The sequence below is a fragment of the Hyperoodon ampullatus genome (assembly GCF_949752795.1).
Source record: "Hyperoodon ampullatus genome assembly, chromosome: 17".
Lineage (NCBI taxonomy): Eukaryota > Metazoa > Chordata > Mammalia > Artiodactyla > Ziphiidae > Hyperoodon > Hyperoodon ampullatus.
Genome location: NC_136930.1, coordinates 388002 through 411395, shown reverse-complemented (window position 1 = coordinate 411395; position 23394 = coordinate 388002). Strand labels below are relative to the sequence as shown.

The window sequence follows — 23394 nt, the reverse complement described above, 5'->3', positions numbered from 1 at the left end:
CTTGACAGACACAGAGTTGCCACAAAACTTCAATTTGTGAAAAATGCAGGATCTACCAAGCTCAATAAAACAAGGTAAGCCTACATTAAAGCAATTGAATCAATAATTCATAACCTTCCAAAACAGAAAGCACCAGACCCAGATGGGGTTCACTGATAAATTCTATCAAACATCTAAGAAAGGAATTATACCAACACTCTGTAATTTCTTCCATGAAGACAGTAGAAGGAATATTTCCCAACTCATCCTCTGAGGACAGCATTCACCTAGTACCAAACCCAGATAAAGACATTACATGAAAGGAAAACTACAGACCAATATCTCTCATGAACATAGTTACAAAAGCCCTTAACAAGATATTAGCAATCTAATCCAACTATATAAAAAAAAAAGGATTATACCATGACCAAATGGGATTTGTTACAGGTTTATAAGGCTGGTTCAGTATTTAAAAAATCAATTACTGTAATTTATCATATCAACAGACTAAAGAAAAATCATATGATCATATCAATAGATGCAGAAAAAGTGTTGGACAAATCCGACACCCATTCATGATAAAAACTCTCAGTAGCCTAGGAATAGAGGGGGTTTCCACAACTTGGTAAAGAACATTTACAAAAAATCTACAGACAGAATAAACCAATAAAGAAGTTATGTGATTTAAGAAAGAATGAATCGAACCATTAGAAGGGAGGCCCAGGACAACAGTCGACAACAGAGCAACTAGTCAAGATTGGTTCAGAGGGACGGAAGGCTCCAGGAGAGAGATTACAAAGGAAAAGGATGACTCCAAAGATTTGTCACCGTTTTTGAGGATTTGGGAGAAAATTAGGGTGTAGGGCAGGCAGTGCTAGGAAAAGAAGAGTCAACATAAAACTCCATGAAAAAAACCATAGAAGAAAGGAACTAGAGTGTGTAGACTAGTTTCCCATTCAGCTAAAAGTATTTATATAGTCATAATAATAAAAATACCATTTTTAAAGATTTTTTTCATGTGGACCATTTTTAAAGTCATTATTTGTTACAATATTGCTTCTGATTTATGTTTTGTTTTTTTGGCCATGAGGCATGTGGGATCTTAGCTTCCCAACCAGGGATTGAACCCACACCCCTTGCACTGGAAAGCGAAGTCTTAACCACCAGACCACCAGGGAAGTCCCAAAATACCATTTATTGATTTTCATCCTTGAGGATCAACCTGTAGACAACGTGCAAGGCTTTACAGCTACAGAACAGTATCGACCTTAGCAACACACAGAACCAACTGCAGGGGAAGGAAGAGAGCGGTGGGAGAAGAGCAGGGTTCTTTTCCTTCAATGTGGGGAATAAAGAGATTATCTTTAGCAGAAAAAACAACAAACAAACAAACAAACCCCCTACAGCTAACATCATTACCTAATGGTGAGAAAGAAAGTTGATGCTTTCTCCTTAAGATCAGCAACAGGGCAAGGAAGTCCCCTCTCACTGCTTCTATGCACCCTGGTGCTGGGAGTCCCAGTTTATGCGAGAGGCCAGAAAAGGAAATAAAATGTATACAGGTCGGGAATGAGCAAAAACACTGTCCTGTCCACAGATGACAGTTTTCTCTGTAGAATATCCCAAAGAATCAACAACAAAAAAATCTAGAACTGTAAACATGTTTGTAGCTAGGTTGTAGGATACAAGGTTAAAATACAAAAGTCAATTGCTTTCCTATATACTAACAATAAACGAGGGAATTTGAAATTAAAAACACACAACACCATTTACATTAGCTAAAATAACTGAAATACTTAGCAAAATATGTACAAGATCTATATGAGGAAAAGTACAAAACTCTGCTGAAAGAAATCAACGGTGAGATACTCCATGTTTACGTACAGGAAGACTCAACAGTGTTAAGATGTACATTTTTTCTAAGTTGCTCTACAGATTCAACGTAGTCCCAATCAAAATCCTAGCAAGTTATTCTGGGATACCAACAAACGGATTTTTTTTTTTTTTTTTTTTTTTTCGGTACACGGGCCTCTCACTGCTGTGGCCTCTCCCGTTGCGGAGCACAGGCTCCGGACGCGCAGGCCCAGCAGCCATGGCCCACGGGCCCAGCCGCTCCGCGGCACGTGGGATCCTCCTGGACCGGGGCACGAACACGTGTTCCCTGCATTGGCAGGCGGACTCTCAACCACTGCGCCACCAGGGAAGCCCCCAACAAACCGATTTTAAAGTTTATATGGAAGACAAAAAGACCTAGGATAGCCAAGACAATAATGAAGAACAACGCTGGAGGACTGACACACAACAGAGCTACCATAATCAGGACAGTGTTGTATCAGCGAAAGAACAAATAAATCAGTACAACAGAATAGAGAGCCTAGAAATAGACCCACATAAATATAGTCGACTGATCTTTGACATTTCAATAGAGAAAGGACAGCCTTTTCAACAGTGACAGAACAACTGACAAACACATGGGAAAAAAATGAATCCAGAAAGACCTTACACCTTTCACAAAATTTAACTGAAAATGGATCATAGACTTAAGTGTAAAATGCAAAACTATAGAACTCCTAGAAGAAAACAGGAGAAAATCTGGGTAACCCTGGATCGGACAACAAGTTTTTAGATACACTAAAAGCACAATTCATGAAAAAAAAAAGTTGATGTTGGACTTCATTAAAATTAAAACTGGTCTTCAGACACTGTTAAGAAAATGAAGAGACAAGCCAAGGACAGGAAAAAATATTTGCAAAAGACCTATCTGACTAAGGACTGTTATCCAAAATATATGAAAAAACTCTTAAAACTCAACAAGAAGAAAACGAACAACCTGAATAAAAAATGGACCAAAGCCCTTCACAGACACCTCACCACAGAAGATATACAGATGGCAACTAAGCACATGAAAGACGCTCCACATCACATGTGGTCAGGGAAATGCAAACTAAAATAGCAATGAGGCACCATCACACACCTGTTAGAATGGTTGACAATCTAAAGCCCTGAGAACACCAAACGCTGGTGAGGACGTGGAGCACAGGGGATGTGACCTGCTGCAGAGCTCTGCTCTGGGGGCACGAGGAGGACTCTGCTGGCCCAGCCCTCCCTCCACTGCCCAGGCGTCGCTCCATGGGTGGTGCTGGCCACAGACCCTCCATCAACACTGCCCTTCTCCAGAGAGGCCACAGTGGACACCGGATCTCTCACCGTGGGCCACGCTTCCCGACACTGCCCTGTGGTCATCCTGTCTGCGCTGGGGGTGCCCAATCTCAGCCTCAGTTCTGTCCCTCGGAAGGGTTACCTTCTACGGAGGGAGCACAGCTTCTTCCTGGTTCTGACGCTGTTCTCTACTTAGGATCGTGGCCCACATGAATACCATGTGAAACAACAGGAATACACCCAAAGGACAGAAAGTAGACGTCCACCCAAAGGTCTTACATGAATATTCACAGCAGCATGAATCACAGTATCAAAAAAATGTGCATCAACTGATGAATGGATAAACAAAACAGGGTCTACCCATACAATGGAATATTCAGCCACAGAAAGGAATGCAGCCTGAGAAATGCCTCGAAAATGTTCTGCTGCGTGAAAGCAGCCAGAAACCAAGGAGCACACAGTGCGTGATTCATGCGCATGAGTGCCCATGAGACTGAAGGTAGAGAAGCGGGAGCCAGGGGCTGGGCGGGGACGGGGCGTGACTGCTGACAGACACAGGCTCCCCTCTGGGGCCAGTTAGTGGGCGTGCTTGCACAACTGTGTGAACACACTAGAAACAGTGAGCTGTACACTTTAAAAGGGTTTCATCTCAACGACACTGTGATTGAAAACTAGACTGCCACTTGTTTTCAAAGCCACTCAGATGACAAAAGCCAAAATGTAAAATAGGAGGTGGTTACACAACCCTATAAATGGACTAACTGCCACTGAGTTTCTCACTTTAAAATGGTTAATTTTGTGTTCTGTATTTTAAAATATTAGGGTCTCGGGCTTCCCTGGTGGCGCAGTGGTTGAGAGTCCGTCTGCCGATGCAGGGGACACGGGTTCGTGCCCCGGTCCGGGAAGATCCCACATGCCGCGGAGCGGCTAGGCCCGTGAGCCATGGCCGCTGAGCCTGCGCGTCCGGAGTCTGTGCTCCGCAACGGGAGAGGCCACAACAGTGAGAGGCCCGCGTACCGCAAAAAAAATAAAAAATAAAAAATAAAAAAAATAAAATATTAGGGTCTTCAGAAAAATCGGGTCTTCTCTCTATCCCTACAAGTGTCTACACATTCTCCTCTTCTTTTTACCCCCTGGCTGCAGGTTAAGAACCCTCCTCAGGAAGCCAGCTCTTCAGGTGCATTTTCTCATAAAATGGTGCTTCGGGTGGTGGCGATGTCTGCGGTCTCCTAAGGCCAAAGTGGGAGGGGTGGGGACTGTCACTTGGGACCTGCTTCCTCATCCTTCCCTGCCTGCTCTGCACCCGGGAGCGACCCCGCTCTGAGAGAGGTGAGGGGATGGGAGCCTCTCGGTGGGCGGCTGGAAACCACAGGCTATGGACAGGCTGCCTGAGACTGCTCGAGTTTGGCCCTCTCGGCCTCCAGACTCGCAGCCACCCTCCCCCGCGCTCCTCCAAACAGCAGCGCAATCAGCTTCCTGCCAACAGCCAGCCCGGCTTTGCACCACAGTCCATCGATCCGTGGTGCTGAAAGAATTGCTTCATTTAAGACAAAAATCTGACCATCCCACCTCGTTAACACGGCCGGGGACAGCAGAACAGCACAGGGCCAGCCTGCCCACGACAGCCCCGCTCCGCCAGCACACGAAGCTCTCACGGCTGCCCGTCGTTCTCCACGTGCCCTCACCTGTCTGGAAGGCCTTGACCAACTCTGCCAGAGCAATCCTGAGGGCCCTGGCGCCCCACCCCTGCCGTTACTGCCTCCAGGCCCCAGCCCCCAGCCAGCCACCTGCCGCCCGCCGCCCGGAGCAGGGAGCACTGAATGTCCGCCTTCGCCACCAGCTCATTTACTCCTCAGCAAGGCTTTGGGGTCAGTCCTGTTATCCCTGTTGCAGAGGTGAGAAAGTGGGGACCCGGACACAGGTGACAGAGCCTGCCTTCTTCAGGACCACCAGGCTGTAGCAATTATGTTTCGGTACTAAAGGTAAAAAGAAACGCAAAGAAGGGAAAATCCAAACGGCCTCAACACAAAGAACATGTGCTCAATCTCACAAGCACGCAGGGGCTGTGGATTCAAGCATCAGTGGCATCACAGCTTTTGCTGTTCATAAAAACCACAGTGCGGGGCACAGTGGTTGAGAGTCCGCCTGCCGATGCAGGGGATGCAGGTTCGTGCCCCGGTCCAGGAAGATCCCACATGCCGCGGAGCAGCTGGGCCCGTGAGCCATGGCCGCTGAGCCTGCGCGTCCGGAGCCTGTGCTCCGCAACGGGAGAGGCCATAGCAGTGAGAGGCCCGCGTACCACAAAAAAAACCAAACCAAAACAAAAAAACAAAAAAAACCACAGTGGGGTTCAGGAATCTAGTGGTCCAAGGGTGGAAGAGACAGGCCCTCAATGTTACTTTTGGAATTTCTGTACTTTTTGGAAATTAATTCAGCAAATTACTTTCACAGACATTCCTGCCCTCCATCCACGTCTCGCTCCCCTGTACTGAATTTGTTACCCTACCTGTCAATTTCCCTCCTGACTAATCCACCCGCAGATCTACTTCTGTGCCCCGTTTCGCCCCCCGCCCTGGGTGCTACCTGAGGCCGCAGCCCCTCCAGCCCCTCCAGATGCCCCTGCAGCCTCTTCCCTCTTCCCTCTGGCGCTGATCCACCTGCCCTGTCAGCAGCCTTTGTAAGCCCTGCGCTCCTCCTGCCCCCACCCTGCACCGACCAGCCCCCCTCCCCTGCCATCTCGGTTCAGGGCTCCTGCCCGTGCCTCCTACAGGTGAGGTCCTGGCGACAGGCACGCGGAGCACCGCAGGCTGCCGTCCTGTATCTGGTCACGTCTTTGTCATGCATCCAATGTCAGGCACGCAACAAATACTCAATGAACAAATGAGCAAATGAATATAAGGTAAGTGTGATACGTAAGCAAATACAAATACCTCTTCCATCAAAATCGACTACCCACCTTGGACGCTGCAAATGGAGTTGACCCGAGTGACAGAATCCAGCTCATCCAGCCTCACAGGGCTTGTCAGCTCCCAGGCACCAGAGGCCACACCCAGCTGGGGCTTTGGAAGCAGGAGGACAGTTCGTCCAACACAAACAAGATGACCTGCCAACAGAGACACTTCAGATTATTGCAGCTCTGAGGTTTGAAACAAGCGTGTTTTCCTGCCAGTCGAGATGGGAGCTGGGGGGACGGGAGGAGCCAAGGGCACCACTGTGTGGCCCCCGTGGGTCCAGAGACACAGCACCGTGCAGAACGGAAGCCCAAAGCCTTGTGCACTAAGCTGTAAGAGCACACAAACACTAGGTTCAAATTCCATTCATAAAGGCAAATTCCGTGTCATGCAAGTTATATACACTGAAAAATATACAGTCTAGGCAGGATCCTACTTTGATTCCTGGAAAAAAGTACTGACCAATCTAAGCATACAGTTAGGTCTCTGTATCTGCAGGTTCTGCATCTGCAGATTCAAACTAGCATGGATTCCAACAACGGAGGATGGAAAATATTTGGAAAAAACGTTCCAGAAAGCAAAATTTGAATTTGCTGCACACCGGCAAGTATTTACACAGCACTGACATCGTGTTAGGGATCGTAAGTGATCTGGAGAAGATTTACAGTGTGGGAGGGCTTCCCTGGTGGCATAGTGGTTAAGAATCTGCCTGCCAATGCAAGGGACACAGGTTCGAGCCCTAGGCCGGGAAGATCCCACAAGCCGCAGAGCAACTAAGCCCGTGGGTCACGACTACTGAGCCTGCACTCTAGAGCCCGTGTGCTGCAACTACTGAGCCCATGTGCCACAACTACTAAAGCCCATGCTCAACAACAAGAGAAGCCACCGCAGTGAGAAGCCCACGCATGGCAACGAAGAGTAGCCCCCGCTCGCCGTAACTAGAGAAAGCCCACGCGCAGTAACGAAGACCCAATGCAGCCAAAAATAAATAAATAAATTTATTTTTTAAAAAATGTGGGTGGATGTGTGCAGCTCATATGCAGATACCACCATTTTACAGAAGGGACCTGAGCACCTGCAGGTCTTGGTGTCTGCAGAGGGGTGGATACTGAGGGACGAAAGCATGTGTTTAAATGTTCTAGCTTTTTATTTGTTTTAAAAAGTGATGCGCCAGGCAGTGGCTTCAGGTGGCTTCTGCACCTGCAAAGTGTGACCCCCAACAGACCACCCTTGAGTGACCACTGGCATCTCCTGCTGCTGTGCCGGCACTGCATGCAGGGGGTTCTGGTTCTGTCCATGTGGCCATCACAGGGGTCTTGTCCGCAGTGGACTTTGGGATGGGGCCTGCATTTCCAGAGCAAGACAGAAGCATCAAGAATCCACAAAGCCATGTTCTGGCATCTCTCGGTTACCACGTCAGAGCTGTCAGTAGGAGGAGAGCATACCCTGGTCCCGGAGAACATCCCTGAAGAAGAAGCTCTTGGAGGTGGCCTCGGAGAGCGTGTCCCAGACTTCCTGGCCCAGCACGCATGAGGGGGCCACACGCACAGGCATGGTTTTGGGGAGACCCGAGCCCTCGTCCTGTGTTTGCAGAGTAACGTCGGTCACCACCAGCCACATCTCCCTTGGCTCCAGAAGCAAACTGTTTACCTATAATTCAAAGACACAGTCAGGCTGTTAACTTGGTAGCTTTTCTTAGAGCCAAAATTATTTTTTAAAAGCAATAATCTTAGATGATTATTATTAACACTAACAATTTCTGATATCATTTCAGTAAGTATTTCAAAACATGCAATAGCCTTTGCGTGTCTTGGTCAGCAGCCCCCAGGACACGGCTGAGCCCTGTGAGCTCCCACCTTGCCGCTGGTTTAAGGGCTCCTTTGCGGGGGGACCTGCCCGTCCCCGGCTCCGCTCTGCTTGCCTCTGACCCACCAGGAGAAGCCATGCGCCCTTCCAATGCCATGTGTTCACGCACCTCGGGTGCTGACCGTCACACTGTCTTGTCATCAGCACACACACCCTGGCTCTCCTGGTAGATGTAAGCGGCCCACGGGTTAGGAATAGTTACGAACTGAATGTTTATGTCCCCCTCCTGTGCCTCTCCCCGCCCCACCGATTCATATGTTGGAGTCCTACACTCCAGCGTGATGTGATGGTAATGGGAGATGGGGCCTTTGGGAGGTGATTAGGACATAATGGCACTCTGCCATTAGGATCCAGTAGATGCAAATGGGGACAAGGATTTGGCTGGGAAGGCCCCTGTCGGGGCCAGCAGGGCTGGCCTGCGAGAACCTGGCTGGCACGAGGTTCAGCTGGGGCTGCTGGCGTGGATGCTGTAGTCAGGCTGCGGATCCCATGTGGCGGCTGACACGACTGGGCGGAGGAGGTGGCGGCATGGCCAGGAGCTGTGACTTGGGTGGGGGAGAGCGCTCACGTGGTGGGGAGGGTGATTACATACAGGAAGTTAGAGAAAGTTACAGTGAGGAAGATGAGAGCCCTTGAGCTCCGGGACAGGTGCCGATTCTCTCTCAAGTGCCTACAAGCGAACAGGGAGTGGCTGTGACACGTGGCTGTCCAGCTCTGAGTTAAGGTCCAGTGGAGGCTCCTGCAGGACTGAGGGCGCGCACTCGTGGACCGAGAGCACCCCTCCCCTGGCCTCGGCCCTCTAACTTGGGGGCTGCCCCGGAGAGCTGCCCGAGACCTCCCAGCGACCACAGGTTCCTCCCAACTGTGGAAGAAAGAGACCTTAGAAATGGCTGAGCTCCATCCTGAGATCCCTACTTTCACCCCGGAAAGGAGGCTTCAGCTGCTCCTTCCTTTCTACAGCCTGCCTGTGTCAGAGAGGGGCTGACATGCCCAGTCTGAGAGCCGGGCAGGTTCCCCCTGGCGGCTGCACACCCAGCGCTTCACCAGGGGCTGCAGCCCCACCTGCACAAGGAATGGACTGACCACCGCGTCAGCACAGAGTGCACACAGCTCAAGTTCAACAGTGTTTTTCTCTTTTGGTACTGCAGCAGTTTCTGAGAGAGGTTATCCTTTAATAAGCTATGCAATACGTTTTGAGAAAAGAGAGATGGATTACCTGTGGTCTTTGGTAAATCACTCTGGCATAGAAACTGCAACGGGTACAGGGGCCATCAGTCTAGAAAGGTAATTGAAAACAGAGAGGAATGTCTCCCCAAGCTCATGGACACAGCAAAGTAACTGAGACCAGGGTACAAACAAAGACGCCACCTGGAGAATTTCTCTTAAGAAGCGGGGAATCGGAGGCTGGTAAAGCTTCGAAATAGAGTCTTCTTCAATTGCATCCATTTGTCCCAGATTTGGATGAGCAGTGAGGATGTAACAGAAGCTAGGAGGAGGCAGATGAGTTTTTTCCTGTTTAAAATGAAGGCGAATGTATTGTTAAAAGGCTCAAATACACTATTAATATAAATCTACCTTTAATACAAACCTCTCTATTCACAGATGCAGGCTGTTCCTCTGGAAGGCTCTGTAAGAGACGGCTTATGTTGTTTCTCTCTGGAAACAAGCATTAGAACGTCTGTGCTTTTGAGTTTATTACCAATTCAAGATTTCATTTTAGAAGTTTATTCTTCAGAGTACACTGAAGACACCATTTAGAAACTTCTTCCCTGGAAGTAATCTAGAAATGGCATTCCTGACCACTAGGCTGCTGGTCTAGCACAGGACAGAGCCACTGTCTCGGCCTGTGCTAGGAAGTCAGCTAACACACAAGCACGGCAGCCCCAGTTCTCAGCTTGGGGACTAAAGCCCAAAGCAGCCGCTGCCAGCCTGCTGGACAGGGCTCAGGGCAGGGAGGAGGGGCACATTTTCATCGGTCGATTTTGCTACCTGTGAGCAACTGACTGCCATAAGCAATGTGATGAGGAAGGAAAGGGAAACCCCTGGCTGAGCTAGCGGCTGAACCGATACCCGTGGGTTTTGTTTACTGAGTTTTTGCTCTAATTGGTGACTAAGTGTTGGTTCTGCTACTGACTGAAAGGTGGCGGGGAAACCGCCCGCTTCTTGTTCGCTGCGAGGCTGAGACCCTCAGTGCGCAGTGGCCCATGACGATGGGGGTCGAGAGGCGTCGTGTAAAGTAACCTCAGGAAGCATGCATGCAGCACCGTGTGGAAGGCAGCCAGGCCGCAGCCTGCGAGTGAGGCGAGTGGGTCTGGATCTCTGTACCGGCTCCCACCCTCTGGACCTGGGCTTCTTGGGGATGTGCACCGTAGGCTGGCACTGGTTCAGCGCCTGGTGGCCACAGAGCAGGTGTGATGGGGGGTGTGGGGTTGGGGGATGCTGCAGTGCTGGGCTTACCTCGAAGGCTGGCCCGTGGCCTGGTGCTTTCAGAGGCGCCACTGGAGGCCACATGGTATCAATCAAACTGAAAAGCTCCGTCATCCTGGAAAAAGAAGAGATGCCTGGTCAGTGAGCTGCTCACAGGCAGACCTGCTCCACAGACACCAGGCCAAATGCCAAGGAGCCACCATTCAGGACAATGAAGTCAGGGGCACACAGACAGACAGACCTTGGAACCTGACTGCACAAGAACAGGAAGGAGACTGTTCATTCAGTTACGATGCATCTGATATACCTGGAGAAAACTCTAATTGGAAAAGATACATGCATCCCAATGTTCACAGCAGCACAATTTACAATAGCCAAGACATGGAAGCAACTTAAATGTCCATCGATGGATAAAGAAGCTGTGGTGCACATAGACAATGGAATACTACTCAGCCATAAAAAAGAATGAAATAATGCCATTTGCAGCAATGTGGATGGACCTAGAAATCAACATACTAAGTGAAGTAAGTCACAAACAGAAGGACAAATATCATGTGATATCACTTATATGTGGAATGTAAAAAAAATGATACAAATGAACTTATTTACAAAACAGAAATAGACTCACAGACATAGACAACAAGCTTACGGTTACCAGAAAGGAAAGGGAGAGGCATAAATTAGGAGTTTGGGACTGACAGACACACACTATTATATATAAAATAAACAACAAGGACCTACGGTATAGCACAGGAAACTATATTCAGTATATTGTAGTAACTATAATGGAAAAGACTCTGAAAAAGAATATATACATATATGTACATGTATAACTGAATCATTTTGCTGTACACCTGAAACCCTGTAAATCAACTATACTTCAATTTAAAAAACTATAAAAAATTATGAGGCGATCCCCGGAAGAGAGGCAGAAGAGAAATGGTTACGCAGAAAATATTTAAGGACACGGAAGGATATTCATGATACCCTGCTAAGTGACAAGCAGACAACAAATTATAATGTCTCTCCCTCTCTAAAAGATAAAAAAATGTTGTTAGTGGTTATCTGAGTAGAACTTAAAGGTGACGTTTATTTTCTTCCTTTGGTTTATGTATTTCCTATATTTTGCAAAACAGATATGTGTCACTCATAGAATAAAAAAGTTATCAATACGTTATCTAAAATAAAGAATATAGCCAGACACATAAAGACAAATAGTGTATGAGTCCACTTATATGAGGTCCCTACACGAAACAAATTCACAGAGACAGACAGTGGGTGACAGGGGTTGGGGAGCTAGTGTTTCCTGGGGACACAGCTTCACTTTGGGAAGATGAGAAAGTTCTGGAGGTGGATGGTGGTGACGGTTGCACAACAATGTGAAGGTACTTAGTGCCACTTAAAAATGGTTAAGGTGGAAAATTTTATGTAATGTACATTTCACAATTTTAAAAATCCGGTTTTAGTTGCAAAAAAAAAAAGACTATACATCACAAAGACTTCTTAGACTTTGCCTTAAGTTTCAACAATGTTTAATCAATTTATTTATTTATTTATTTTTATTTTTGGCTGCATTGGGTCTTCATTGTTGGGTCTTTGTTGCTGCACGTGGCTTTCTCTAGTTGCAGCGAGCGGGGGCTACTCTTCGTTGCGGTGTGCGGGCTTCTCGCTGCGGTGGCTTCTCTTGTTGCGGAGCACGGGCTCTAGGCGTGTGGGCTCAGTAGTTGTGGCTTGCGGGCTCTAGAGTGCAGGCTCAGTAGTTGTGGCGCACAGGCTTAGTTGTTCCGCGGCATGTGGGATCTTCCCGGACCAGGGCTCGAACCCGTGTCCCCTGCATTGGCAGGCGGATTCTTAACCACTGCACTTCCAGGGAAGTCCCTTAACCATGTTTATATATAATAATGTTGTTTACTTTTTAAAAAGCTTGTGGTCTTAATAATTAATGTTACATATTCTTATTTCTCTCAACATTTAAGAGCAAGTACTATTTTAAGTGCTTAGGATCCAGCGGTTAACAAAGTCAAAACACTCAGAACTGAGAATGAGGGTCTCAGCATCACGGAGAACAAGACTCAAAGCTTCCCACGGTCTTTTAGCCCCTCACACCGAACACAATAGAAACGTGGCCCGCAGGGCGTGGCCTACAGCCAACACCAAGATTCTGGGTCCAAATCAAGCACAAAAGCGGTAAGCCAAGGGGGACACACGAGGGAAATTCACTCTCTCCCTCTCCTGACAGTAGCTGTTTGTGTGGGTGACTGGACAGGGCTGGGAGACCAGGGCCAGTTGAGGTTCAGAGGCAGCTGGCTGGACGCTGGGGGCCCGCTGCGCCTCTCTTCTGGGGATCATCCACCTGCTCCTGCCCTGAACATCCTGCTTCTTTACACACAGCTCGCTGAAGGATAGGCACCGAAGTGCCAGCCCACATGAGGGGTTGGAGACTCGGTGAACGAATAACCAGCACTCACACAGTCTCATACACACCCACACAACTTCTGAGAATCTTGTATAAACAGAGTCGTGTGGTGCATGGCATGTTGAGTTGGCTTTTGTCACTCAGCACAATGTATCTGAGATCCATCCAAGCTGCTGTGGCATCAGCAGCTTGTCCCTTTTTACTGCTGAGTACTATCCATGGTGTGGATGTGACACAGCTTGTTTACCATTCACCTTTGAGGAACATCTGGGTTGTTTCCAGTTTGTGGCTATTACAAACACTTGGGTACAGATTTTTGTGTGAATGCAGATATTTGTTTCTCTGGATAAATGCCCAGGAGTGCAGCTGCTCAGATAAGTATGTTCAGTTTTTAAAGGAACTGCCAACTCTGCTCCTGGGGGGCCACACCACCTTACACGCCCACCTGCAACGTATGAGAGATGGTTTCTTCCCATCCTCACTGGCACCCGATGCTCTCACTGTTTTCCATTTTACTTTTTCACGTTTAGCTGTTTAGGAGCATGGTAATATCTCACCGTGGTCTTGACGTGCTTTTTCTTAAGGACAGTGATGTCGAACACCTTTCCATGTGTTTATTTGCCATGTGATGTCCTCTTTGGAAATGTCTCTTCATGTCCTTTGCCCATTTTCTAATTGGACTGCGTGTGTGTGTGTGTGTGTGTGTGTGTGTTTACTGTTGAGTTTTGAGACTTCATTATATAGTCTACGATATAAGGTTTGCAAAGATTTTCTCACAGTCTGTAGCTTGTCTTGCTTTTGTTGTCACATCTCAGAACTCTTTACTCAATAAGTCCCAAAGGTTTTCTTTATAGTTTTATGTTTTATATTTAAACCTAAGATCTATTGTGAGGTATGAGATTTAGGTTGAGATTAATTTTTTGCCCATATATGTCCAGTTAGTTGAAGACTATCCTTCCTCCACCAAATTGCTTTGTTTGCACCTTGGTCAGGAATCATTTGGCCATAATCCCACAGGCCGCTTCCCAAGTTCTCTCCGCTGATCACAGGGTCATCCCTCCACCAATGCCGCAGTTTCTTGTAGCCATATCATAAGTTTTGAAATTGGGTGTGATTCCTCCCATTTTATCCTTTTTTCAAAACTGTTTTATCTACTCTAGTTCCTTTGCATTTCCAAACAAAGCCAATCAGGAGCAGTATGCAGAGGGGAAGATGAGAGGGGTTGCCCCTAGAAAGAAGACTTCTGGTTTGCAACAGAAAAATGTTGAAGTGAAAACAAAAAAGAACAAACAGAAAACACCTGGAAATGGAGATGGTGGTAGTACGAGTGAGACACCTCAGTCTCCTCGGCAAGAAAAGGGCCCGAGTAGCTTCTACTGTTGAAAATGAGGAAACATTCATGAACAGAGTCGAAGTTAAAGATTCCTGAAGAACTAAAACCATGGCTTGTTGAAGACTGGGACTTAATTACCTGGCAAAAACAGCTCTTTTATCCTCCTGACAAGAAGAATGTGGATTCCACAGAGGATTCTGCAAATTACAAGAAATCTTGAGGAAACACAGAAAATAAGGAGTATGCTGTTAATGAAGCTATGGCAGGGATCAAGGAATACTTCAGTGTAATGTTGGGCACTCAGCTGCTCTGCAAATTGAGACCACAGTACACTGAAATCCTCGCAGATCACCCTGATGCGCCATGTCCAAAGTGCATGGAGCGCCGCATCTGCTGAGATTGTTTGTACGTATTGGAGCAATGTTGGCCTCTACACCTCTGGATGAGAAGAGCCTTGCTTTATTACTGACTTATCTCCACGATTTCCCAGAACACCTGGCGAAGAACTCTGTTTAGTGCCAGTGATCACGAAGTGGCTCCTCCTGAGCATGAGCGGAAAGCTGCGTGAGGTGCTTATACGCCCTCGTGTTTGGATCTCTGTAAACACGTTTTTGTTTCTTAGTCCTTCTCCTATACAAATGATGTACTTTGGAAACGTTAGTGTATAACAGAAGTGATGTTTGTTTTCTGATTGATTTTAAACAGAAAATAAAAGGGGTTACAGCTCCTTTTTTTCTTTTCTTTTTTTTTTTTTTTCCATTTCTAAGTTGCTAGCAGTGTATTCAATGATGGACAACAGAGAGACGTACTGTAGAGTGTTTTACTGCTTAGCTGACAAAGCTGTGTTTGAATGCTGGTGGTTCTATTCCTTTGACACGACACACTTTTATAATATGTGTTAATGCTACATGACAAAATGCTCTGATTCCTAGTGCCAAAGGTTCAGTCCAGCGTGTCTAACTGAAAACGCTCATCCATTTGTGCTCCCCCCCTTTTTATGGTGCTGACAGTGAAGAGCCCATCCTGTGCAAGTCATTCATGTTGTTCCTTAGGCATTTTATCTTTGCTCAGATTGTCAAAGAATGGTGGCTTGTTTCATGGTTTTTATATTTGTGTCTAATCATTTTTTTTTTTTTTTTTTTTTTTTTGGTACGTGGGCCTCTCACTGTTGTGGCCTCTCCCGTTGCGGAGCACAGGCTCCGGACGCACAGGCTCAGCGGCCATGGCTCACGGGCCCAGCCGCTCAGCGGCATGTGGGATCTTCCCGGACCAGGGCACGAACCCGCGTCCCCTGCATCGGCAGGTGGACTCTCAACCACTGCGCCACCAGGGAAGCCCCTAATCACGTTTTAACATGATAGACACAATGCATTGGGTAGCTACAGTTTTCTGGAAAAGTCAATATTTTACAAATTGCTTTTCAGGTCTTCAATAAATTTTTTCCTTAAATTTCAAAAAGAAAAAAAAGAAGTTTAGAATAGGCCTGGATATCTACAAAAATTTTTGCTGGGACTTTAATGGGTATTGCATCAAGCCTATACCATCTTTTGGGGAGAACTAGCATCTTTACAATGTTGAGTCTTCCACTCCATGAACGTGGCACACCCTTCCATTTATTTAGATCTTCTCTGATTTCTTTAATCAGTGTTTTGTAGTTTGCAGCATACAAGTCCTGACATGTTTTGTTAGATTTATACCTAAATACTCCTTTTTGGGCAACTGTAAATGCTGTATTTTTAATTTTGATTTTCAAGGGTTCATTGCCAGTATACAGAAATGTGACTGACTTGTGAATGTTAATCTTGTATGCTGCTACTTTGCTGAACTGACTTACTAGTTTTCGGAATTTTCTTTTTTCTTTTGTAGATTCCTTGGGATTTTCAACATAGACCATCATGTCATCCGAAGTAGAGACAGTTTTATTTCTTCCTTTCTTTTTGCTTTTCCTTGCCTTATTGTGATGGTTAGTCTATTTAGTACTTTTAAAGTACCCTACCAAAATCTAACATTTAACTTCCACTTTTAAACACGCTGATATAGAAAAAAAACTCTGAGAGGACATCCAGGACAGCAAATACGATAAACGGCACGTGAAGAGTGTCAGGGTGTGATGCTGGCGACAGAACGCTGGCAAAGCTGGATGAAGAGAAAAAGGCTGACACTTAAAGGTCATCACGTGTAGACCAATTTCTCTCATTTCTTCCCTCTTTCTCCCCACCCCCCAGCCCGATGATGAAACTACTCAAAAGAAAAGCTGGGCCAGGACAACAAAAACTACTAATCCAGGTGGACTTGCAGAGAAAAAACAAACACACCCCTTGACATTCTGTGCACATCTGCTTGAAGCTAAACGCCTGCTTTTACCAACTGGACTGGCCGTTTTGGTGACTTCAAAAAGTGGTAGAATACTACTGAGAGAGAGTCAGACTTTTATTATCTATTTGCTGAGTCTGGGAATCTAAATTTCAAATACTCTTTGTCTTCCATATAACCTTGTGAGCAAATAATGGAAAAAGGATACCTTAATTTCCTCAAGAAACAGGTCATAATCTATCTGTCAACAGGCTTTTTACTGCAGCTGCCTTCACTAAATCTTAGACTTTTAGAAAAATAACCTAAAGAAGAACTTTCCTAGTGGGAAAGGTGGGTAAACTTGAAAAGTGACCTTTGCGAAGGCAAACGCGGCTGGTGACTGGAGTGCCCTGGAGGGAGCGAACACTGCAGCTCCTTGCGGGAGCCGAGCACACTCCCCCAGAGGCAGTCCCTGTGGCCCAGGACCCAGGGCCTCCTCTAGGGCGGGCTCAGCTCTTCCACTCTCTCCAAGGCAAAGGCCGCCTCTGAGTGTGACCAGCTGCTGCAAGTGTTAAGAGGTGCCTTCTCGCACATCTTCACCTGGGGAGACCCCCCAGGAGAGCCGGAGGAGGCTGGCCGCACCACATTCTTTGAATCTAACTGGACTGCTTGAGACTTGGGACTGCAACAGAGGTGGCGGGTCAGCGGGAATACTGCTCCTCACAGCCAGGCCTCGGGGCTCCCGCTCCCCGTGCTTCTGGAGCTGGGTGTTCGCTCTGGGGGCCTGGAGCCCGATGGGGCACACAGCGGACGCCTTCATCTGCACTGCAGGTGAGCCCTGAAACCTCCTGGCCCCGCTGTGCTCCCTGCAGGACTCTGATTCTCCCACTTCTAAGCATGCAGCGGCTGAGGGGGGTGGGAGCAGCACAGGCTTTCTGGGAGGGTGCAGCAGCACGAGGTAGCTAGAAACAGCCAGCCGTCTGGGACACATGCCTTCTACAGGCTGAGACACAAGCCTGGCTGGCTGAATACCTTGTTCATGCGCAAAGGCCTTGGGGTATTGATTAAAACAAAACAAGACAACATTTTCCAACTCATCTGCAGTAAAAAATTACAAATACAGAGCACTGTAGTTAACTTCAGAAACAGTTTCTGATTTGTTGTTTTAATAATTACCAGCTCCCTAAGAGAGAAAAAAGTGCTGCAAAGATTATTAAGGATTAGTACACAGATAGAGATACCTGGAGCAAAGTTACTGATTTCTTAGAATGAGAAAACCCATTCTGTTGCCTGCATTTTCTTGTTTGTGGGATATTCTGGAAGCTGTAAAAATCTAAGTAGAAAATACACAAATGAGTCACAAAGGGAAGAGACCGACTTGAGGCCATCTCCGAAAAAAGTCTCACAAATTCAGCATAAGTGTCTGAAATGATGCCACATTCAGGTGTCTCTCCTGGGCAGACGAGAGCCCAGGTTTGCCCTCCAGGGAAAACAATCGAGCCGAGACCCCACATCAACTGCTGAATTTCTGGCTGAGAAAGGCAGCCTCTAACCCTTACCCCCGACGCTCTCGGTTGCTCTGACAAGAGGAAGAGGACCGGGGCTAGTCCTGGGGCAGCCACGGCAGGGCTGCCTGGCACAAAGAAGAGGCCACGAGAGCAGAGTGTGCCTGAGGACGACAGCAAGAGGAGTTCTAGAAACATCACAGATAGACGGGGAAGGAGCAGGGGCTCCGGCCTCACCACTACCCGAAAGGATGCTGAACGTACATATTTCCCACTGATTTTATAGACTGGCGCAGCCTCCCTGTACCGAGGGCGACGGCCAGTGTCGCCTGGAAGCAGGTCCCCGGCTGCAGCCCATGGGGAGGAAGCAAGGCGGAGAGCTCTCCCTGAGCTCACCAGGTTGTTTCCCGACACGCCTGCTCACCGGGCCTGTTTTCTATGTTATTTTAGAGTTATTTTTCCATCTGATACTGCCTCATCTAACTACTCCCACATCTTCACCGGGTAATCTAAGACTGCCTGAATCACTTTCTTTTGGGTGTGGGTGGAGTGGAATTTGCTGCAGAAGATTTAAACCACAATGGTGACGTCACCCTCAAGATGGGATGTAACCTGTTCACTGAGTTAAATTCATCCTCAGAGATCTCAGAATTTTTTTTTTTAAACGAAGCATTTATATTGGGTGTAAAATGTTCCTAAAATTGTTTCGTGCAGTTGCTAATTGCTCTGTACCTACTGTCATGTAGTACTCATCGCTTTCTTGTAAGACAGATTACCTGGAGATGGAATATTTCAGACCAGGAATTCTGAAAGTGGGGTCTGGAGACCCCTGGGTCTGTAAGACCCTTTCAAGGGACCAGCAAGGCCAGAACTATGTCCTGAGACCTTATTTCCCCTTCTTTCATGAGTGTACAGTGGAGTTTTCTAGAGGCTACACTATGTACAATACAGGACTGACTGAATGCAGAGCAGAGATGACAATCCATCGTTTTCTGTTAGTCCAGACATTAAAGAGATCTGCAGAAAACATAAAATAAGGCTACTCTTCTCACTAAGGTTGTCTTGGTTTAGAAAATATTTTTCATAAAAATTCTATTTATGTTATTATTTAATGGGTTTATTCTTAGGATTTTTAGGTGAACTAATAAATATTTAATTTTCCATTTTATTTTCTAATATAGTTTTTTTTTTTTTTTTTTTTTTTTTTTTTTTTGCAGTACACGGGCCTCTCACTGCTGTGGCCTCTCCCATTGTGGAGCACAGGCTCCGGACACGCAGGCTCAGCGGCCATGGCTCACAGGCCCAGCCGCTCCGCGGCATGTGGGATCTTCCCGGACCGGGGCACGAACCCATGTCTCCTGCTTCGGCAGGCGGACTCTCAACCACTGTGCCACCAGGGAAGCCCTTATTTTCTAATATAGTAATTATTGATCAATATAACCACATTAAAAAAATCTCCTTGGGGGTGTCAGTAATTTTGAAGAGTATTAAGGGGTCCTGAGACCATGAAGTCTGGAAGTGATCTCTAACCCTCAGTGCCACTCAAGATCCACTCTCTACCATCTACCTCCCTCCCTCTGTGCCCTCGACTGTCTTCCAGAAGGTAGCTTGTGTCACCTTACGTCCTTCTATGTCACCCTCATACACACACGAGACAACCTCGAATCAACTAAACAAACTTTTGCCTTGATACTGAAATGCATTTCCTTCAGAGGTTTGGCTGCCAGAGCAGACACTACCAGATGGCCCAGGAGATCACGAGCAAACTGATGGGAGCCATGGCAACCTTGAGATCCTGAGGAGATTAGATAATCAGTGACTAAACTACATCAATATGCTGGTGAGACAGGAAAATGGGGCAGTCACTTTGGAAAACACTTTGGCATAGACCCAGCAATCCCACTTCTAGCTATCAACCCAAGAGAACTGAAGACTTACGTCCATATGTGCATCGTGAATGTTCATAGCAGTATTACTGTTCATGACAGCCAGAAAGTAACATGGAAGCAACCCAGATGTGCATCAACTGATGAATGGATAAATAACTCTGGCATATCCATACAACAGAGTATCAGGCAGCCATAAAAAGGAGTGACGTACTGACACACGATACAACATGGATGAACCTCGAAAACATGATGCTCAGTGGAAGAAGCCAGGATGGTTCCTTTATTTATTTTTTTATTTTATTATTATTGTTTTTTGTGGTACGCGGGCCTCTCACTGTTGTGGCCTCTCCCGTTGCGGAGCACAGGCTCCGGATGTGCAGGCTCAGTGGCCATGGCTCACGGGCCTAGCCGCTCCACGGCATGTGGGATCTTCCTGGACCGGGGCACGAACCCATGTCCCCTGCATCGGCAGGCGGACTCTCAACCACTGCACCACCAGGGAAGCCCGGATGGTTCCTTTATACGAAGTGTTCAGTATATGCAAATTCACAGAGACACAGTGCAGATTAGTGGCTGCCAGGGGCTGGAGGGTGGGGAGTGACTGCCCATGGGGAAGGCGTTTCTTTTGGGGGTGATGACACTGTTTCTGAATTAGACAGTGATGGCATCACGTCGGTTGGGCATTCTGACCTCAGAGACCACTCTCTGCTACGAATATCCCACAAATACCTTATAGATGTGGGGAATTACTGAACATTTTCCAAGGCTAGTTCAATGAATTTCAGGACAATATTTTTCAAATTTTATTCAACAGATAGAGAAACTGAAGAAAGGAAATGAAAGACACACAGACCTGAAATTAAGCCTTCTGCACTATTCCTTTGAACCACTGCTTAAATTTATTATATAACTGTGAAAGATAAATTTGTAACTTTGGAAGGCCTCACATTTTGTAGGCTATCTGCTAGTAATATTAAAAAATGTCTTTCCTAATCTAGATTCTTTCCTCAAGATCTAGGATATAAAAATATTAACTAGCACAACTTTGTATTATAAAACAAGTTCTTTGCACATTTCTGTTCTACCTCGGCAGGAAATGACACACACACACACACACACACACTCAGTTACAAGGGAAATAAGGAATTCTTGCTGCATGCTGCTATCTGGAACTGCAGACAGTTCTTAGGCTGGTCTCATTCCCAGGTGGTCCTTATCATTTAAAAAGTGTCACGTGATCTACTCACCAGTGTGGAAGCAGGAACAGCCACATTCCACATAAAATCTGTCAGCCCAGGTTTTCTGACAGACGCGTATACTTTCGACCAAACGCTATCACCAGTGCGCTCTGATACCTGAGACAGACCTGCCTCCTCAGTCTATTCTATTACCATGAGCTCACACATGAAGTAGCCTTCCTTCATGCACTTTTCCAAAGACAGCCTGCTGTTCCCATTGCGAAAACTATACAGAAAACCATGGAGGAAACCAGAGGACAGCAGTGATCTTGGGGGGACGGGGCGTCACCAGGAGGAGCACGCTGGGGGTGATGCCTGGACACCCAGCACATTTTGTCCCTTGAATTTGGTGGTGGCTTCATGGGTGGCCCTACAGTCGTTCACTACACTCTGCAACTGGGCATCGCCCATACGTCTGTCATGTTTCCCCATAAAGATCCGTAAAGAAGGAGACAGGTGCGCACACACTGACGTCTGTTGCTGCGAAGAGGCAGAAACTGGAAAGGGACACCCTTAAAGATACCAAAGGGAAAAGCAACCATTCTCCTTTGTTTACAGACATGCCTACGTTCACGAGAAAGATGTGGAATGAACACCAGTGGAGGGGGGAGTATTAAATTCCCTTTACTCTTTGTGTGACTTATTTTTACAGCCGCAACCAGTGAAAGCAGCAGCTGTACTACTACCTCCCTTGTACATAGTGCTGAAATGCCTGATCTGAGGCTGCTCACAACATGCGATCCCGGTCCAGGTCCAGGGGCCTTCGGGACCATCCTCTTCACTGTTAGTGATTCTAGGGAAAGGAGCAAATTATCTTGCTTTAAAAAAAAAAAAAACAGTAATGAAAACGATCTTTCTTAGAAGTCATATTTTCATTAATAAGTGTCTAAGTAAACAGAAAAGAAAAATGCCGAACTAGACCTGACGCACTCAGTGTGATTATCTCCTATGGATCTGATGCTCCTCCTGGCCACTCAAGATAATTCCAGCACAGACGGCTCACTGCTGTTGTTTAACAAAAACAATGGAAAACACCAAGAATCTAACATCAACACCCCCGACAAGAAATGGTCAGATTTCTGACTTGAGGGCCGGGGATTATGACTATAAGGCAAATGGGAAATTTACAGAAATGAATTCCCCTAAAACTGGAAGTAATTACGTGTAGGCTGTAGCACCAAAGATGTAGGCGCTGGGATCTGATGGACCGGGCTCCAGGCCCACCTCACAGACGTGCAGCCAAGTTATTACTTAGTCTCAGGAGCGTCAGGGTGTTTATTTCAACAACACAATAATTTGTTTTTCAATAAAGACTAATTTATTTTGTCTTGAATTTGGTGGTGGCATCACGGGTGATGCCTGTAGTGAACTGTAGTGAACAATGCCACCGCCTGATCTGCCATCTAGTTGGAGAGCTGAAGGAAAGGAAAGCGGGGCTACAGTGACAGGGAAACTGCTTTTCTTTCCACTTCCGTGTCCCACATGAAAAGACAGGCATTTCACTGGCAAACTAAAGATTTAAGAGTATTCTACCTATAATAAAAATGCGTAAGATTCTGCAAATTTGAGAAGGCACTTAATGAAAGCATAATTAAGTATTTGCACTTCCTATTTGAGATTAACAAGGAACACCCCACTTAGCTTCTGAATCACATGACCCAGGGCCCTCACAATAACGGCTACTGCCACAGGCTGTTACCCTGAGAGAGGGAGAGAAAGAACCGTCCTGATGTGTGCGATGTTCAGAGCTGCAGTCGGTCCTCAATACTTACTTTCCAACCACGTGGCCCTAGGAGCTGGCTGGGGGCTGGGTGGCCCGACACGCCACCTCCCAATTTTGAACAGAATAGCTCCACGTGGGTTTGTTATTAACACGGAGCTTCCTCTTTGGATTCTATTTTTTAAAAGTTCAAAAGTTTTACAACTACTGGTCCCCTACTGGTAGGTAATTATGATTTTTGTGAGAAGAGTGCAGGGAGAGGGGGAGTGTTGAGACTTGTAAGAGAAGAAATGAATGAAAAAGCAAAAAAAAAACAAATCCTGCCCATTTGCTGAAGTAGAGACTTACTGTGCTGCCAGGTAAATTCACTAGATAAATTACTAACCTGGAGGGACAGGGAGCAGTGCTTTTATGTTCTTGTATCAGCTGATCTTCCTTCTGGTTTCTTTGATCCCTGTTTTAACTAAATCTCTCTGTACGGTTTAACTCCACTGGCTTCGTTACCCATTCTCTCCCATTATTATCAGATAATTGACAAGGCCAGCAACTTCCAACTGGATCTATTTTCTTTCCTGGAAAAAAAATGGAACACTCCCAACTTCTAGTTATCGTTCTTCTA

The 23394-nt window shown here is 46.6% G+C and overlaps 1 protein-coding gene and 1 pseudogene across 2 annotated transcripts in view; one reads left to right on the top strand and one right to left on the bottom strand.

Moving 5' to 3' along the window:
- The window catches only part of SPIDR (scaffold protein involved in DNA repair), a gene marked incomplete at its 5' end in the record, with an annotated part of 358863 nt that overhangs the window by 36263 nt on the left and 299206 nt on the right, over window positions 1-23394 (bottom strand). The window contains 5 exons of the mRNA XM_079722236.1: window positions 6095-6241; window positions 7535-7739; window positions 9172-9231; window positions 9324-9467; window positions 10413-10497. Of these exons, the coding sequence (XP_079578362.1) occupies window positions 6095-6241; window positions 7535-7739; window positions 9172-9231; window positions 9324-9467; window positions 10413-10497 (641 nt within the window). The remainder of the gene's footprint in view (window positions 1-6094; window positions 6242-7534; window positions 7740-9171; window positions 9232-9323; window positions 9468-10412; window positions 10498-23394) is intronic.
- LOC307065421 (mortality factor 4-like protein 1) lies at window positions 13985-16152 on the top strand (annotated as a pseudogene). The gene has a single exon. The product of its transcript is annotated as a mortality factor 4-like protein 1 (transcript).